The sequence below is a fragment of the Pan troglodytes genome, chromosome X (genome assembly GCF_028858775.2).
Source record: "Pan troglodytes isolate AG18354 chromosome X, NHGRI_mPanTro3-v2.0_pri, whole genome shotgun sequence".
Lineage (NCBI taxonomy): Eukaryota > Metazoa > Chordata > Mammalia > Primates > Hominidae > Pan > Pan troglodytes.
This window is the reverse complement of record NC_072421.2, coordinates 100,314,438-100,333,768: the sequence shown is the minus strand read 5'-3', so window position 1 is coordinate 100,333,768 and position 19,331 is coordinate 100,314,438. Positions and strand designations below refer to the sequence as shown.

General features: G+C 44.6%; 2 protein-coding genes across 17 annotated transcripts in view; both read right to left on the bottom strand.

Moving 5' to 3' along the window:
- The window catches only part of GPRASP3 (G protein-coupled receptor associated sorting protein family member 3), a 32,639-nt gene extending 26,317 nt beyond the window's left edge, over positions 1 to 6,322 (bottom strand). For 2 of the 10 annotated variants that reach the window (XM_016942781.4, XM_016942783.4), the window contains exons 1-2: positions 6,035 to 6,322; positions 5,765 to 5,899 (exon numbers count right to left, since the gene is read on the bottom strand). The gene's annotated coding sequence lies outside the window, so the exon portion shown is untranslated. Of the gene's footprint in view, positions 1 to 5,764; positions 5,900 to 6,030 lie in introns of all 10 variants that reach the window. The other 8 variants (XM_016942782.4, XM_024353205.3, XM_016942785.4 and 5 more) reach the window with 7 other exon arrangements.
- A 2,787-nt stretch (positions 6,323 to 9,109) lies between these two features.
- GPRASP2 (G protein-coupled receptor associated sorting protein 2) overlaps positions 9,110 to 19,331 on the bottom strand; it is a 118,140-nt gene continuing 107,918 nt past the window's right edge. Inside the window, exons 1-5 of one of the 7 annotated variants that reach the window (XM_063804804.1) lie at positions 14,298 to 14,388; positions 13,633 to 13,720; positions 13,001 to 13,068; positions 12,580 to 12,657; positions 9,110 to 12,309 (exon numbers count right to left, since the gene is read on the bottom strand). In XM_063804804.1, coding sequence (XP_063660874.1) covers positions 9,460 to 11,976 — 2,517 coding nt within the window. In that variant the 5' untranslated portion in view covers positions 11,977 to 12,309; positions 12,580 to 12,657; positions 13,001 to 13,068; positions 13,633 to 13,720; positions 14,298 to 14,388 and the 3' untranslated portion in view covers positions 9,110 to 9,459. Of the gene's footprint in view, positions 12,310 to 12,579; positions 12,658 to 13,000; positions 13,069 to 13,632; positions 13,771 to 13,843; positions 13,934 to 14,297; positions 14,389 to 19,331 lie in introns of those variants that run through there. The other 6 variants (XM_063804805.1, XM_063804807.1, XM_063804806.1 and 3 more) reach the window with 6 other exon arrangements.

Below are 19,331 nucleotides of genomic sequence, written 5' to 3'. Positions count from 1 at the left end.
TATCTAGGAGGTCCAGAGGTACATTAAATACTTAAGATAATAGATAAACCTAGTTTCAATTCAGAGGATCATTGTGTGAAGGTGCACCCTTGTGAAATATCCAGATTATAAAGATATCAAAGGTTACCTGCTTTCAATTCAGGGGACTGTGCTGATATTGAGAAAGACACATTTACAGTGTCGACAGTTAGAACAATATGATTAATTTTCCCAGGTGCACTAAACAACACAGGTATAGAAAGTCGTAGATACTTGAGATTTATCCAGAGTTGGGGTTTCTCCAGGACAGTGGAGCCAGGCACTAGAGGATGAGGTAGAAGAGTAGTAAAAATAAGTACTGTGATGGGCATTGGGTTGGGAAGGAAGGAAAGGGTGGAATAGGCTGATAAACAGGGAAAAAAGGATAAGGGACAGGAGGTCTAACAATATTCAGGTTTAATTTCTTTATGATAAATACTTTGCTACAAGCTTTGAGGAACAGAAGATCTGATTGTAAAAACAGTTACAATGATCATGGATGCTTTTATTGATAACTAGCACTGGAGGAATATAGACATAGCATAGAAGTAATGCACATCAGCTCCAGATTCAAACCACAAAGGTGGGAATGTCACCTCCTCTGCTAACCGACTCAGTGAGGTTGGCTAAGCTACTTAACCAATGTGTGCCTCAGCTTCCTCATATGTAGAATGGAAACAATAGCAGCACCTACCTCATAAGTTTGTTTTGAGGATTAGCTAAGTGAATACATTTAGAGCCCTTAGTAGAGTACCCTGGCACATAGAAATCACCCAATAAATCCAATAAATCTTAATATTAACACAAATTACTATTTTAAGTAGTAAACATTCAGGCTTTGCAGTCAGACAGACTGGGGTTTGAATCACACTTCCAGAGCCCAAGCTTCTTTCTCTATGCTTCCTGTCCCTCAACACTATTTCTATGTTATTCATTAAAAAATAAAAATAAAAAAAAATAAAAAGACTCTGATACATGGTATAAAGAAACAAGTGGGCCGGGCGCAGTGGCTCACGCCTGTAATCCCAGCACTTTGGGTGGCCGAGGCGGGTGGATCACCTGAGGTCAGGAGTTCAAGAGCAGCCTGGCCAACACGGCAAAACCCTGTCTCCACTAAAAATACAAAAATTAGCCGTGCATAAATTAATGGTGCAAAAATCAGTGGTGTGTGCCTGTAATCCCAGCTACTAGGGGGGCTGAGGCAGGAGGATCGCTTGAACTTGGGAGACAGAAGTTGCAGTGAGCTGAGATCGTGCCACTGCACTTCCAGCCTGGGTGACGAAGTGAGACTCCGTCTCAAAAAAAAAAAAAAAAAAAAAAGAAACAAGTGGCCAAGTGGCAAATAAAATATTGTGTAAGTACAAAGAATGGAGGAATTACTTCCTACCAAGGGGCAAGGGATAAGGGCGAGGAGGTATCAGACTTCAAAAAGGCCCTGGCATTTGAACTGAGCCCAAATGATGTTTCCCACAGACAGAAAAAGGGTAAGAACATTGAAGATTGAAGGGACAGCATGTGGGAAAGGCATAAAAGTAGTAAAGCACACAATACAGTTGGGAAAACAACAGATTTTCCAGTGGGGCTTGACTGCAGGCAAAGTGGGGCAAGGCCTGGAATAGTGTGAGGCACTTGAGAACAAGAGCTTCTTTCTTCATTTCATTCTAGTCCTGGCCTTGACTTGGAAGAATGTTATGAGAAATGGAGATAGAAAGGCAGACTTGTATTAAAGGGTGCAAGGTCGTGAAAGCCTTGATAGAAAATCTGGTGGTGTTTTATAGATGAGATCCCATTGAAGGTTGCTCTTTTGAAATTGGGGGCAGAGTTGAGAATTAGTGGCTGCTAAAAGTCCAGACTAGACAGATGAAAAATTCACTCTGATACTATCCCCACGCAACAACATTTTAGGCCAAGTGACATCTGAAGTAGCCTCTATTATATAAAGTAGCCCATAATATTTATCAAAAAAGGGAGAAGGAACAAGAGGCCTGAGTGAATGATGAAGTTCTTATTTCAACTACACCCCAGAAAAATAATTGAGGAAGGATTCTACCCGCTACAAGTCAGAACAAAGGCAATCATCATTTTGCTTGGATACACACACACACACACACACACACCAGTCACCCTGCTCTTCGGCTGAGATTAAAAAATTCTACAGGCATAAACTGTTTAAGTATCTGCTTTGGAGTACATTTGGGACTTAGAAGTATTTAATCAGGCCACAATTTGAAGTTTTCCAAATATAAATGCAATACCCACAACAGGAATTCTAGGCTAAGGGAGCTGTGATAAGAAAAAAAATGATGACAGGATGGATGGATAGATAGATTAGATAGATAGACACATAGATAGATATAGATAAATAGATACATAGATAATTTTAAAAATTATCTAAATTACAGGTACATGCCACAAAAACAGACTGCTTTTTTCACCCATAATACACTGTTGGGTCTGAATCCTTCATTTTAACTTGTTGATGTAGAATACACAGCAAAGGTAAGCTTTATGTATATTAATCTAGGTGTGGCTGCTAAAACTAGGGAAAATTACACTATTGTTCTGATATCAAATATTTGAAACCAACTACTTGGAGTTAGCATTGGACTCCACAGGTTTAAGGGCACAATCACCAACAATACTGCCCCCACTTTAGATCAGATACCAGCCCCAATTCTCAGGAAGCCACCCATGCTTCTGACTGACCACTTATAAATTCAGGAGTTCCTATGACATTATGAGGTTTCATAATTAACTGAAACAACTCGTAGAACTCATGAAAAGTGCTATTCTTATTATTACAGTTTCATTTAAGGATATACACAGGACAAGGTCTGAAAGCATTCTGGACACAAAGCTTCCATACCCTCTCCTTATGGAGTCAGGGTACACCACCCTCCCTAGAGAACAATATGTTCACCAACCAAGAAGCTCCACTTATCCCTGAAGTTCAAAGTTTTCACTGGGGTTTTATTACATAGGCAAGATTGATTAAACCATTGGTTGTGATTGAACTTAATACCTAGCCCCACTACCTTCCCTGAAGGTTGAGCTGGCCCAAAGTTCCAACCCTTTAATCACATGGTTGGTCCTTCTGGTGACCAGTCCCCATCCTGAAGCTATCTAGGGGCCCACCATAAGTCACTTCATTAGCATAACAGAGATACTCCTGTCACACAGGAAATTCCAAGATTTTTTGAAGCTCTGTGTCAGCAACTAGGGATAAAGATCAGCTATATTCTCTATTATACCACACCATACTTGAAGTCTTCTCTGTTGACATACTCGAAAAAACACACAGAGACAAGAGACAAGACAGCTTGAGTAGAAAACCATAAGCTGAATGCTGGCCCCAGTACTTATATTATCAGAATTCTGGAGAGTAAAGAGAAGAAAATAATAGGAGAGGGTAGGAGACGAGGATGCAGTCCTAGGGACTAATCTCTACCTATGATTTTGCCCCACATACCTTGTATCTATCCTAGCTTTTAAGTCTAAATAGGAGGGCTTAAAGTAGTAGAACAACATAGTTTCAACTCTATAAACTTGGTATAAACATAAGGATAGGAGTGGGATTAGAAAAAGTCATTTCTTCCTAGCAACACTTTCTTACACTGACTTTGTATGTATTGTGATATATGAAGAAATCAGCATTTGATCTTTTTTATTTTGATTGAAATTTGAAATGAGTTATTTTTAAAATTTTTTTAAATTTTTAATTCACATGGATATGCAATATTTGTACATATTTATGGGGTATAAATTATATTTTGATATAAGCATAGAATGTGTAATGTAATTGAGATATACATCACCTTAAATATTTATCATTTTGTTGCACTGAGGACATTCCAAATCTATTCTTCTAATTATATTGAAATATATAATAACTATTGTTAACTATAGGCACCCTATTGTGCTACTGAACACTAGATCATATTCCTTCTAACTGTATTGTTGTACCCATTAACCAACTCCTTTTTATACCCCATCCCCAATACCCTTTCCAGCCTTTGGTAACCATAATTCTTTGTCCCATATTCCTGGCATAGAGCTCCTAGAACCCTTGCTATTTCCTGATAGGGATAACGGAAGCATCTTTTGTTACATGTGGCTTTAGTCTCAAGTTCTTGACACTAAGACCCTTGGAATCTCTGGAGTGATAGGTGTCTTTTTTTATGTTCCGAGATGACTGGTGGGTGCACTAGATAGCTTCAAGATATGGATGGTCACCAGAAAGACCAAGGCATGATTAGAGGGTTGGAACTTTCAGCCTCACCCCTTGACCTCCAAGGAGAAGAGAGGGGCTGAAGATTGAGCTAATCACCAATGGTCAATGATTTCATCAATCACGCCTATGTAATGAAACCTCTATAAAAATCCCAAATGTCTGAGAGGTTCCAGGTTGGTGAACTCATTCATATTCTGGGAAGGTGGTGTACCCCAAATCCACATGGATGGCAGCTTCTGCATTTGGGACCCTTCTGGACCTTGCCATATGTACCTCTTCATCTGGCTTTTGATTTATATCCTTTATAATGAACCAGTAATAGGAAGTAGTGTTTCCCTGAGTTCTGTGGGCCCTTATAGCAAATTATTGAACCTGAGGAGGGGGTTGTGGGAACTTCCAACTAGTAGCTAAGTCAGACAGAATTGTGGGTGACATGGAGATCCATTACTTGTGACTGTTGTCTGAAGTGGGGGAGGGCAGTCTTATGGGAATGAGCCCTTAACCAGAGAAGTCTGCACTAACTCTGGGTAGTGTCAGAATTGAATTAAATTGTAGGATACCTAGCTGGTGTCCTCAAAGAATAAGAGAATTGCTTGGTGTGAAAAATCCACACATTCTGTGCCAGAAGTATTGTGGGTAGAGGAACCATTTTCTTTCACTTGGTACCCAGTGGATGCATGGGGCAGGGGGAAAGGAGGATACTCGATGTGAAAGAGGACAAGGACTTACCATGGGGCTGCTACCTAGGATGGGACCAAAGAAACACATCCTAAGGAATGAGCAGAGATCACAACACAAGAGAGCAAAGGGTATGCAGAGGGAAACTTAGGAGACTATCCATGAAGCAGTTTCTGTAGGTGGTCCCCAGAAAGACCCTCCTCTGAGGCCCAAGACAGCAGGGAGAGAGAGCTCACACGGAGTAGCAACCCACTTTGTGTCCCTCAATGGGAATGAGATCCTGCTGCATGGGGCTGAGATCCAGGAATCCCCTTGGGGGTCGAGAAGCTTGGAGTATCCTAATGAGAAATCCTAGGTGAAGGGCCCACAGCATCTAGGTTTCCTCCCCTCGAGTCTATGTCTCCTCCTCCTTTTCCTAGAACTGCCGGGATTGAGGTTCATTCCTCTCTTGCATCCCCAGCCAGCTGGAGCCTTGGAGCAAAAGGCAGATGTATGTGTTCTCTTCTGCCCTCCTCCACCCTCCGCCAGTTTTGAGCTGGTATCAGCCATCCCCACTGCCTGAATACTGCCAGTAAGAAGACAGAGAGTAGAATGAGTGCGGACGCATAGCTCACGGTTCCCATCCCCACCCCTGCCTTTCCTGATCCAGCACCACAGGTGTTCACGAATTGTCACTTCACCATTTCCCCGCTCTGGGCTCCCCTGAAGCCAACTCCATCCATATGCCCACCTCTCCCACCCACACATACAAACACAAGGCACTGGGCTGGGAGCCTTGGGATGAGGGGTCAAGGGTGTTCAAAAGGCAGGAGGGAGCAGGCGGATCTGAGGCATTACCTGCACCCGCATCTAGTCTCAGTCACCACCTCTCAGGGATGCCATCTGCCGTCCTTGCACCCACCTCCTCCAACAGCAACCGCTGCTCCTCTCCACGTACGCGTCGGGCAGGTAGACTCTCTGCTTCTTGAGCTCCTGGACAAAAGACAGACGGGCTAAGACGCTCCCGGTTGGCTGACGGATTGTTTCCTTTACCAACAAATGCTGTAGTTCCAGTCGCCTGAGAAATTAGTTTTCAGGCTGATGCAGCATGGAAAGACACCTACCTACCTTAACATCCCGCCGTTCCTCCCACGTTCTGCTCTGCGGAGCACAGGTGTCGTCCGCCTCTCAGGTCTTTTCTGGATGCAAGAAAACACTCCTCTCGGCAGGCCTAATGCAGAGCCTGGTCACATGACCCACCGTCAGCCCCACGTGACTGCGCAGTCAGCTTGTTCGCCGCAGTCCTGTACCATGGATGACAGTCTTCTGCCTCTGGGGTGCTTGCTAGAAGATCCTGAAGCTCCTTGGCCAGACAGCTGGAAGGAAGGCTGGCCTTTGCTCTGGAGGACCACTGGGCTGGCGAGGAACATTCGATGAGGATTTGGGAAATGAAGTGATTTTTAATATTTTGTATACGACTCAAGCGACATACTAAAACACACACAGATCTGTCTTGAAAAATGCTGGTAAGCAAAACAAACATTCAAACTCCAATTTGCACCACCAGGATAATCCCTGTTAAAACTTATGGCTTGCGAAGGGAGGCAAAACTGCCACTTCCATATTACCTTACCAAACTAGGATCAGGTGGGGAAAAAAAGCATGTTGCACTGTCAGAAAAATTATACAAAACTTAGGTAAAGTCACCTTTAGTTACTGGATGTCATTTCAGGGCAGTGCAGGATGTCTATTGATTTACCTATTTTTCAACTCTGTAGACACTGATGTTAACATGTAGATATTTTATTCAATAAATATGTAAATGATTTATGTCCAGTGCAATAGAAAACCTTAAATGTTACAATTTATTGCCCTGTAAGATATTAACCCGTTGTATATTTAACCTGGCAGTGTTATTCTAACATTTATTAATTTCCTGTGTGTTTATGAAATTCAATGTTTTGTTTATATCCTCATACTGTGTATATTGTATATACACATATACCCTTCAACTGTTTTCTTAATCCTAGCAGTTGTTGATTGTGTTGAAAAATCTTTCACATATTCTTTTTACATTTACATGAGTTGTAATTTTACCTTTGAAAATTTAGAACATTCTCAGACAAATAAATGTTATCATGTCTAAAAATAATAAAACATTGGATATTTCTCGTACGTCTGAATTTCCTCTTCAAACCAACATATATCCCTGTCTTTTCCAATTCTCCTGACTGAAGGTATTGTGTGGTCATTTTTAAAATTATCGTGGCAAAATACACATAACATAAAATTTACCATTTTAACCATTTTAAAGTGTACAACCCAGTACATTATCAATGTTGTACAACCATCACCAGTATCTAGCTCCAGAACTTTGTTGTCACCTCAAAAGGAAATGTTATGTTTTTTACGGTAATAATTATGTGAAAAAGGTGCCATTTTTGTACCATGAACAGACTAATATTAAACTTAACACCCTTGGTAATTTTTTTTTTTTTGAGATGGAGTTCTGCTGTAGTGCAGTGGTGCGACCTCAGCTGACTGCAACTTCTGCCCCCCAGGCTCAAGCGACTCTCCTGCCTCAGCCTCCCCAGTAGCTGGGATTACAGGCACGCACCACCATGCCTGGCTAAGTTTTTGTATTTTTACTAGAGACAGCATTTCGCTATGTTGGCCAGGCTGGTCTCGAACTCCTGACCTCAAGTGATCCGCCCACCTCAGCCTCCCAAAGTGCTGGGATTACAAGCGTGAGCCGCCGCGCCTGGCCCACCCTTGATTATTTTATTTTATTTTATTTTTTTTGAGACAAGGTCTCACTCACATCACCCATGCTGGAGTGCAGTGGTGTGACTATGACTGACTGCAGCCTCAACTTCCTAGGCTCAAGTGATTCTCCTACCTCAGCCTCCTGAGTAGCTAGGACAACAAGTGCGTGCCACCATGCTGGGCTAATTTTTTTTATTTTTAGTAGAGACAAGGCATCAATATGTTGCCCAGGCTGGCCTTGAACTCTTGAGCTCAAGCAATCCTTCCGCTTCGGCCTCCCAAAGGGCTGGGATTACAGGTGTGAGCCACTGTGCCTGGCCAATTTTAATTTTTATCTTGAAAACGTTTTATAAAAAGCTAGTCTTTCTGATAGCTCATTCATTTACAACTTTTCTAAATGATATTATCTCTAACCGTTTTTTAACACTTATAGTTTATTCATTTATATAATTCTGTCCTTTCCGGCATGCTCATCTATAACTCAAGGCACAAAATGTAAGCATATTAATTTTTTAATTTGTCTTATTAATATTTGTATCTCCCCGCCTGTCTCTAAGCATTTTTTAACAAGGTATATATTTTATTCCAGACTGTGTTTAGAAATTCATATTGAAATTGCATAGGAATTGTGTACATTTACAGATGTTTTAAAAATGGAATCTAATTTTCCATACATGATGTCACATTCTCTGTTTCACCAAATATAAAATAATTAATGTCCTTTTGTGTCAATAAACCTATCCATACATAATCATTCCAACGGCTGCATGGTATTTCCTTAACACTTTCCTTTGTCTAGGAATATAAAGGAAATCATATTCCCCACTCCATTTAATTGTGCTATCCTACTCTTTCAGCCTTTAGGTGGCATTGAAGTAACACCTGTACTTTGAATTGTTAAATATGCAGATTTGGCTTATTCTGTTCCCCAAATTGGCCTCTTCCCAACTTTCTAACTGCATTTCTCATCAAACTCCTTTTACTTGTTTCAGGCAGACTGGGTTCATCCATGCTACTAGAACAGATTATTCAATTACACACTTTTCTTCAAACCACCACTGCCCACTTCCAAGAGCAACCTAATGATTTGTCTTATCCTACCCTTAGGCAAATCTCAGGGCTAAGATGGTAATTTAAATGGGTCCTATAAGAAGTATTAATTTTAGGTTGCTTGTTGGGAAGGCTCATAATTGGGCAAGCAGGCGGGCAAGTTGTCTTGCTCTCCTATCCTGACCAATTTGTTCTATCCTGACCAATTTAAGTGGGTCCCTCTTCTCGGAAGCATTCCTCAAGTATCAGAGCCCACAATAATCTCTCCCTTCTTAACTCAAGAACAGAATTTTCTAATAAGCACATGTTTGTCATACTAATAATTACCTATGTTTGTAAGTGCACACGATTTATCTGTACATGGTTCTTAAACTGAAGAAGGGTCACTTATGCCAATTTTAACATAGAACTTTATTGAAAACACAGACTCAAATAGAGAACCATATATTTAAACAACGAATAGCAGGGTAGCTTACTTAGGTGACACAGTTCATTGAAAGCTTAATACTGAAAAATACCGCAATCTGGACAGCAAGACAAATATCAACAAATGTGTTTTCAGTTTTGATACTCATTTGGCATCCACAAAATGATCCAGCTCAAAACAAGAGTTTGACAAAGTTAACATCAGCATTAAAAAATATAAGTTACAACAAAAAAACAGACTGTGAACACCAAAGCACTACTCAGGGCTCTTTGGGAACATAAGGCTGATCAGCGGCAGGTGGTTAATCATATTAACTTTGTTGTCCCACCTCAGGATCATTTTGGTTGTCTATTTGGGCTTGTAGTTGCTTAGCTAACTCCTCAAATTCACGAAATGCAGAAATAAGCGGCTCAAGACTGAAATCATCATCAATTAAGGACATCTTTCCACTTTTTATAATGTTACTGATATTCTGAAACATTTTAATAACAATTTGAATATTATCATTTGTCTCTTCTATGTTAAAGAGACCCACAAATATTGAAAGAGCTTTGGCACTGAATAGTTTTTTTGCCACAGCAGGATTTTCAGACAAATTCAATAGCATTTTCAGAACGTGAAACTTCGTTCTCGCATTGGCTGTGGTTAATAAGGAGAGAAACCCGGACATATAGTTGGCAATCAGTGTGTGATAGTCAATAGTCATAGTGAGGTGTCTAAGCATCCTTATTCCAGTCAGCTGCTCAAGGGAATCCACACTATGTGCAAGGGTTTCCTCACACACTTGACATATGAATGTCTCAATCATGTTTAGATTTGGATAAGGTGGAGCCATGTGAATCATATTTTCCAAAAAACTTGTCCTAACTCTAGAGGATGGATAATTAAGCAAGGTTTCAATAAGTGAGACAACACCTGAATCTCGAATGAAATCTCGGGTAAATTGAGAAGCACTTCTCATACCCATTGCAATTTTAGATATTTCATGAATAAAAGGATCCCGAATTTTGTCCATTAATAAAAGGAGTTCTTCAAACTCTTCAGAACCAATTTTCAGCTCACATTGTATGCAGCTGCAGGACCAACTCTCAGACTCTGCACTCTCCCTGGCCCTAAGATGCTCTCGAATTTCCCGGACTGACCGGTAGGAAGGATCATACTGAAATGTGAACTCAGGACTAGGCTGATCAGGCTGAAGCAAAGATTCCTGCTCTTCTCCTTCTGGGCTAAGTTCCAGGTTCTTGGGCTTTGCCTCAAGCATTTCAGAAGCCTCTTCGGGAATTCTAAAGGGGCTTGTGGATCGGAAGCCAACCCCATGAAAAAGACCAGGTTTGAATTCAACAGTGACCTCGTCCCAGGTTTGGGGCCTGGAGGATGCATTAAGCTCCTCAGCTGCATCTCTGAACCTATCACTGACCTTGTACACAGGACAGGGATTTAGGTCAAAGCAGGCCTCATCTCTGTCCCAGAACCAGGACCCAAATATGGCCTCTTCTTCAGACTCCGGCTTGGCCTCTTCTCTGGCCACAGCCCCCAAACTGGACTTTTCCTCAGCCCAGTACGCAGATCCGCCAATGGCCCCCTCCTCAGTTCCTGGCTCAGATTCACAGATTGCTGAAGCTCCACCCTCCAAACTGGCCTCTTTTTCTGCCCAGAACCAGGACCCAATAATGACTTCCTCCTCAAACCTGGGTTCTTGTTTGACCCTATCACTGTCAACATCTTTCTGGGCCCTGAGTTTCAAGGCGGTATTAGGATCTTCTTTGTCTCTGTACCTGAATCTACTATTGGCCTCTTCTCCAGGCAAAACCCAGGACTGCTTATAGAACTCATCTTCAGACTCAGATTCAAAACAATCTTCTCTATTTGTCCTGAGCTTGGACCTGATATTTGCCTCCTCCCTGACTCTGGGCCTGAACAAGTTATTGGTATTTTCTCCAGCCCAGAAGGAGAATGGGTTGCCGGCCTCATCCTCAGATCCAGACCAGGAATCAACATAGGCTTCTTGCTTGGATCTGGGCCTGGACCTGGGATTAGTCTGATGTTTAGCCCTGTGCCTGGACCTGGTATTGGACTCTTCCCTGGGCCATGATCTGACACTTGTCTCTTCTCCAGCCCAGAAAGAAGACGCTGTAGAGGTCTCATCTGCTGACCAGAACCCAGACTCATTAGAGGCCTCCTCTCTGGCCCTGGGCCTGGAATAGCACCAAGACCCCATATTAGTCTCCTCCCCTGGTCCAAACCAGGGCTGGATTCCTTTCTGACCCTGGGTGCCAGGAAAGGTTTCAGCATCCACATTGACTAGTTCTCTATCCATAGACAGGCCCTTAGATTTAGTAACTGATCCAGACTCAGCAGTGGCCAGTGGCCAAGCAACGGCATTAGTCTGGGACACTCCTTCTGCCTGTGACACTGCTTCAGTCCCAAATTCACTCTGGGCCCATGCCTGGGCCTCATCCTTGGGCCTTGCTCCAGGGATTGCCTTGGCATCAGTTTTAGAACGAGCGCCACCTACTGCCCTGGCATCGGTTTTGGGCCTGGCCCCTGCGATTCCTTGAGCCTCCGTTTTGGGTCTTGCACCACCCATTACTTGGACCTCAGTTTTGGGCCTTGCCCCAGACATTGCTTGGGCCTCAGTTTTGGGCCTTGCCGCAGGCACAGACTTGGTCTCAGTTTTGGGCCTTGCCCCAGTAGTTGCCTGGGTCCTAACCTTGGGTCTGACCACCAGAGGGACATCATTCTCTCTCTCAGGCCCAGCGATAACCTCTTCCCCAGCCTTCTTTTCAGGCTTGGCCTGGGCACTAGGCTCAATCTCTGCCCCAGTCATGGTACAAGTTACAAAGAAAGTCAGGTAATATACTCCTCCCGTAGTCTAAACCTCAACCACAGATCTGTCACAGGTTTGTTTCTTCACACTCTGATCTTTAGGTGATTAAGGATATAAGCTTGGGAATAAGAGTTAGAGTCAATATCCAGTCCAGTAGTCACTCAGCCTCCTTCCCAAACACAGTCTCAGTCAATAATTCAATAATACAGATAGAGCGAGAACAGGTACAACCAAGCTAAAGGAAGACAGAGATTTCCTGGATGGGTGCAGACCCGTTGAGGGTGGTTGTCAGCAGCAACTCCACCACCAGCAAAGCAGCCACTGGAGGTGGATCTAGGGAGAGAGAATGAAATGAGGCTTTGAGTCTCTTCCAATTGTATGAGACGTATGCAGTGCGACTGATGTTGAATGCTAGGTGGGACAGCTGGGCTTTGAGAAAGCCTCTCTGGACCGGCTGCCTCCTACAAAACAGGTCCAACAATGGTGGGAAAGTGTGTCGGCAATGGGAGGGGCCAAGAAGCCCCCAGATTGGACCCTAATCACTCCCGGACCCATGCTGGTCTCCACTACCCCGCCCAAAAGTATACCCGCTCTCATACCAACCTTCACTGATGTGGTGCAGTTTCCCCCTCCTTCTCTTGTTCAAGTGGTGTCAAGCCCCACAGCTGACAGAAGGGGGTCCTACAGACAAGTGAACATACAGGAGAGAATGGAGTGTGAGTACTTGGTAGGTAGGTGGGCACTCTGGCCCCTGTGACAAATATCTGTCTTCCCATTCAAGAGTTCAATGTATCTGTGGTTTCCTGTGTCCTAGTCCCTGCTCTCAGGTCTTTTCTGAGTCACAACCCAACCTACACCTATCTCGTGTCTCCTGCAAGAAATAAAAAGGATGCTGGCACTGTGCAAATCCGGCAGAATAGAAGTGGGTCTGCCACTTCTACTACAGGTGGAAGTGGATCTGCCACCTGCCATGCTCTCTCTCTCCAACTGTCCCCTGCATTGTCCTCTCCCCCTTCTCACTAACCTCCAGAGCTGTGAGCCAGTCTCCTCCTCCTTGCCTTTCTTGCAGAATTGGCCAGCCTTAAAGTAGGCCTATGGACAAACACATGAAAAAGTAAGACAGTCAGGATATGAGTGGTGGCAGAAGAGCACTTGGTAGACAGGCCAACGCCAAGGATCAGAGTCCCCATATTATTGGTATCTGTCTTTCAACATTCGGGGTTTTGCTGGTAGAATATTCTCGTTTTATTTGGGCCCTGCTTCAAGGTTTCAGAGATAACAACTCCTTCTCTTGACGTCATATTCTTCCCATTACTCCCTTCTCCAATTCTGAGGATTCACCACTAGGTGCGCCACATCCCCTTGCTCTGCGCAGCATAAAATGGGGGAAGGGCGCCGCATATTCTAGAAAACAGGTTGTGAATTAGTACTTGTCAGTATGTCTCCCTCATCACCCCCACCTCCAAAGCCCACCCTTTCATGCCCCCAGTTTAGGACGGTGGGGGAGACAGGTGGGGATGGAAGGTGGGGGGAGCGCCATTAGAGAGGTGAAGATTAGGAGGTGCTCCTGGATGCCTGACTTGCTCTGGTCACAGTCCCCTACCCCGATTCGGGTCCCCAATCAGTGTTTAGCGCCCAACCCCCATCCCCACACACCTCCAGAAATCCAGGCAATATTCGTGCTCCTTTATTTCAAGCCTCTCCTCTACAGACGCTCACTGTGTCCTGTCAGAATACGCCAGACCTACCGCACAGACAGAAGACTTTGACATCAACCTGGATCCTGTGGGAAGGGAAGGCACCGAGGACATGGGGCCCCACAGGCCCCTTTCGGGAATCGGGACCCGGAGTAGCAAACGCGGCTCACCTCCCGCGGACTGGGTACAGAGCCGGGACGCCGACCCCCGCCAGCCTCGCCGGGCGCCCCCCAACGGCCTTCCCGGGCGCCCCCACAACGGCTCCCGCTCCGCCATTTCTCCCGCAGGAGCCTCCCCCACAGCCCTCTCCGGGCACAGACACCGTCGAGGGCGGGGCGCGGGCGCCTGCAAAGCTGGCTGGGAAGCGGTCAGCGCGGTTCTCCTCCAAACGATCTGGCGGTGCCTCCCGAGCCAGCCCCTCAGCCCTTGGCCAGGCCCGCTCCGGTCACCGCCTCCCCATCGCCAGGGGTCTCGGGCACTGCGCACCTCTCTCAAGCGCCTGGCTCCGACCGGATCGTCTCCTCGTTGCCAGGCTGTCAGGGTCCGCGGGGCAGGCTGCCTGCTGGTCCACCCTGCCGGACCACCCCCGCAACCCGGACCCCCACCTCATGCACCCGCACTTGCCTTCAGAGGCCCAGGGCCCAGGTCGTCGGCCTCCCCCTCCTCTCCTCAGCTCTCCTCTGGCTCACTTGGAGCCACTGCTTTCCCCGCGATCCGAATGGCAAAGACGCGTCCCGCCCCCCACGCCTCTGCACCAAAGTAGGCAGGGGCTGCGCAGGATGCGGCAAGAACCGCTCGCCGCGAGGGTGTCGGGAAGGGGGGCGGAGGGATACGGCGCGAAAGTGCTTGACGCCCCCATCCCAGGCCCACCGTAGTTCCGACCCCGAGGTGGGCAGGGCCAGGATGAGCCCCAGCCTGGGCGTGCAGGTTGGCACCAGGCTGCCTCAGGAGGCCCCCGCGGACCCTAACGTGGCGACCACTACCATATTTCTGTCGCTGCTGTAATATATGGGACCAGCGGGCGGCTGGGGGCCCGGGCAGGGGACAGGATCACGAGGTCGGGAAGAGCCGCGCTGGAGGGAACAGCGGATGGATACCAAACCGCCCCGTGATGTGTCTGCACCCCCGCCCCAACCGCCCCCCTCACAGGGACTGCTGGGTGTCTGCCCCCTCCCTCTCCCCAGTCCCCTAACCCTCCTTTCTGGACGCTGATGGGAAAGGGGGTGTCAGCACTGCAGTGTGGGAGGGGAGAGGCGATTTCAGGCCATACGGGCCCGGGGTTCTAGGGTGGTCGTCCTGTGCCTTTCTTTCTCAGCTTCGTGGAGCCACGCAGGGGAGGAAGGTACACCTGCTCTTAAGTGAACTCCGGGGCAGGGGGCTCCCATCAAGGACTCACCACTGCCCCTCTTCTAAAAGAAGGTAGACCTAGACCTCTAACCCTAGGAAACCAACCACTGGTCTGCACCAGACTCATTCCTTTCTGCCACACTGCTCTTTCTCATTTCAAATGGTGGCTCACGTTGGCATTGCGCCGTCGTCACAGTTGCCCCCAAAAGAGGACCTTTCCCTGTCAGGACCCGCAGGAGGTCATAACAGTCCTCTCTCTTTGATGCCACCAGGTAGGGATGGTCCTGGCTCCGCTTCGGTTCCCTGTCAAGTCTTCTCTTGCCATGACATTTGGCAGTGTGGAAATGTGGCTGGTATTCGAACCAGCTTGGATCTCAGCCACCTGCCACAACTACCTGCTGTTTCAGCAGTCATTCTCAGGAGAGGATCCCACCGTGCACCCCCCTCCCCGAGACAAAGCAATCTGGCTCCTTTTGAATCCTCTTCTTTCACCCCAACATCCGTCCTCTACTCTTGAGCCCCTCCTTTCCCTGCTTCCTGCATGGGACAGACAGAGCAATGTGGTTAAATACGAAGTTGATGTTGTTGTTACTGCTGTCCATTTGAAAACTCATTTAGATGCTACCCTTATTGTGTTTGGCAAGTAACGGTCCCCTAAAGATGTCCATGTCCTGTTCTCCAGAACATGTACCATTTTATATTTCCTGGCAAAGGATCATTAAGATTGCTAATCAGCTGAATTTAATTTAAGATTATGCTGGATTATCTTGGCCAATGTAATTGCAAGGGTACTTTAAATGTGGAAGAGGGAGGCAGGGACTCAATATCAGATTGAAGCATCATGAGAAAGTCTACACTGGCCATTGTTGGCTTTGAAGATGGAAGGAAGCCAAGATCCAAGAAATACAGGCTGTCTCCAGAACCTGGAAAAGACAAAGAAACAGATTCTTCCCTAGAAATGCCAGAGGGATAGCTCCTCTGGCAACATCTTGATTTTAGTGTAATGAAACCCTTTGCAGATTTCCAGCCTCTAGGACTGTAAGATAATAATAAATTTGTATTATTTTAAGCCCTTCTATGTGTGGTAATTGGTTAAAGCAGCAGTATGAACCTAATACACTCACCATCCTGATGAAGTCTATTCCCCTTGACTTTCTTTACCCGTGGATCAGTCTCTGGGGAAGATCTATTTTGGAGCTCATGCCTCACCACTACAAACATCAATTGCCTCTTCTTTGCTTCCTAAAGGACAGTGATTTTTTTTATGTCCCTTATAGGTAATCTTGGAGAAAGTTCCTTTTTGCTGAAACCACTGATATTTCCCAGGTACAAAAGGGAACCCTATTCTTTTGTTGTTGTTGTTGCTGTTTTTGAGAGGGAGTATCGGTGTTGTTGCCCAGGCTGGCTGGAGTGCAATGGTGCCATCTTGGCTCACTGCAACCTCCGCCTCCTGGGTTCAAGTGATTCTCCTGCCTCAGCCTCCTGAGTAGCTGGGATTACAGGTATGCCCCACGACGCCTGGCTTATTTTTTGTATTTTTAGTAGAGATGGGGTTTCTTTATGTTGGTCAGGCTTGTCTCGAACTCCTGACCTCAGGTGATCTGCCTGCCTCGGCCTCCCAAAGTGCTGGGATTACAGGCGTGAGCCACTGTGCCTGGCCAGGAGCCCTATTCTTATGATGAATTTTCATATATTTCGATACAGCTTTTGTTACCAGATATTTACTATAACTGTACAATATTTTGCTGATATGAAGAAAACATGTGAGGATGATTCTGTACCACATCTGGAGATGAATGTTATGTATTAGAGGAAGACCACGTTAACTCCGCCTTTTTCATGGCCTTAACTGAATGGTGGATTTTCTCTGTTCCACAGCATACTCTCATGAATGAATTACAGGCTTGGGAGAACAGAGCCTGGGTCTGCTGGAATTTGTTGGCGCGTGTACATCTCTTTGCCTTCCTGAGCTGTTCTTCCCCTTTCATAACGTTACTGATGCCTTTCATTTATTCAACAAATATATATTGAGCTCCTACTTTCTCCTAGGCAGTGGGCATACAGTATAAACCAAAGAGAAATGAATCCCCTTTCTTGTGGTGCTTACATTCACCTGTGGTTTCCTGTTCAATTCCCTATTCTGAAAGTTTGCAGATGTATCGAAAACTATGCCAGCACAAGTTACTGTGGTAATTCTGGAGGCGCTGGGATCTTGCTCTCAAGATATTTACCTATAGAGGGGTGGTTCTACCAAAAGCTGATCAGTTTTACTGTGAGAATTTGAAACGTGTTGGGCAATTTGATGTCAATTCGTTTAGAAAACAGGGACTATGATAGACATTTACTGAACTGAGAAAGGCCCTGTTCTAACCTCTTTGTGTGTAAAGACATTATAGACTATTACCAGAATGTATTATTACTACCTCCTTATACCAGATGAGGAAACCAGCTCGGATAGTTTGTCATTTTTAAAGTGGAGAGTAAATAAAAAGTTAAAAGAAGATGCTGACCTATGCCTGTCTGACTGGTACAAGCTATTTATTTCCTCTTAAAATGTGTTCCAGTCTAATAGATTGCATCAGCCATGGTTTTACTCCTCAGTGCCTCCACCAGCACCTGTGTAACCCTGACTGGCTCCTAAAATCTAAATTTCCAAAACAAATAACTCACAAGCATTAAGCCCAGGACATAGAGGCAGCTGTACTGACTCATGATACCCACCTCTCTGTCCCCAACCCCACCCCATCTCCCACATGCACGCTTGTGAACTTGCACACTCGTATATCCCTTGCCTGTGCAGCAGCTTGCATTACTTCCTTTTGTCCCTCTTACTCACTGTGGACAAGGACCTGTTTTAACCCTTTTAGCTTAACTTTGGACTTTCTACTGTCATTTTCATTTGCAATTCCCCAGACATGTGATATTTAGTATGTATTCATATGCTCATTTGCCATCTGAATATGTTTTTTGGCCAAGTGTCTGTTCCCATCATTTACCCAATTTTAAAATGGGTTGATTGTTTTCTTATTGTTAAGTTTAAGAATTCTTATGTATATTTTGGATAGCAATCTTTTATCAGATGTCTGTTTTGCAAATAGTTTCTCTGTGGCTTCTCTTTTTCAATCTCTTAACAGTTTATTTTGTAGAGGAGAATAATCTTTAATGAGACCCAACTTATCAATTTGTTCTTTCATGGATCATGCTTTTGTTGTATCTAAAAAGTTGTTGACAAACCCAAAGTTACCTAGATGTTCTATTATGTTATCTTCTAGAAGTTTCATAGTTTTGCCTTTTAAACTTAGGTTAGTATCTGTGAAAGGGGTAAGGTCTTTGTCTATTTATTTTTTTTTTTTTTTGCATGTGAATCTAGCACTATTTGTTGAAACAACTATCCTTTCCCCATTAAATTACCTTTGCTCCTTTGTCAAAGATTAGTTGACCGTATTTCTGTGGGTCTACTTCTGGGCTCTGTCTTCTGTTGCCCTGATCTACTTGTCTGTTTTTCACCAATATCAAACCCTCTTACTTAAGCTTTATAGTAGGTCTTAAAGTTGGGTAGTGTCAGTCCTCTGACCTTGTCCTTCTTCTTGAATATTGTGTTGGCTATTCTGTGTCTTTTGCTTCTCCACATAAACTTTATAATCAGTTTGCCAATATCCACAACATAACTTGCAGGGATTTTGATTGGGAGTGCATTGAGTCTATAGATCAAGTGCAGATGAACTGACATCTTCATGATATTATGTTATGATTTAAAAAAAAAGGAATATTTTTCCATTTATTTAGATCTTGTTTCTTTCATCAATGTTTTGTAGTTTCCTCAGAGAGAACTTGTAGTTATTTTTGTATATCTATACCTAAGTATTTCATTTTTGGTGCCAATATAAAGGGTACTGTATTTTTTATTTCAAATTATAATTTTTATTCCTGGGATATAAGAAAAAATTGACTTTTACATCTTAACCTTCCATTTTGCAACATTGCCATAAATGTTTGTTAGTTACTGGGTCTTTTGTCGTTGTTGAGTCTTTGGAATTTTCTTTTTTATTATCAAAATCAAGAAATGTATTCTCTATCCAATTGATACAACTTATTTTATTTTATTTTATTTTATTTTAATTTTGAGATGGAGTCCCTCTCTCTAGCCCAGGCCGGAGTGCAGTGGCACGATCTCAGCTCACTGCAACCTCCGCCTCCTGGGTTCAAGCAATTCTCCTGCCTCAGCCTCCCGAGTAGCTGGAAATAAAGATGCACGCTACGCCTGGCTAATCTGTGTATATTTAGTAGAGACTGGGTTTCACCATATTGGCC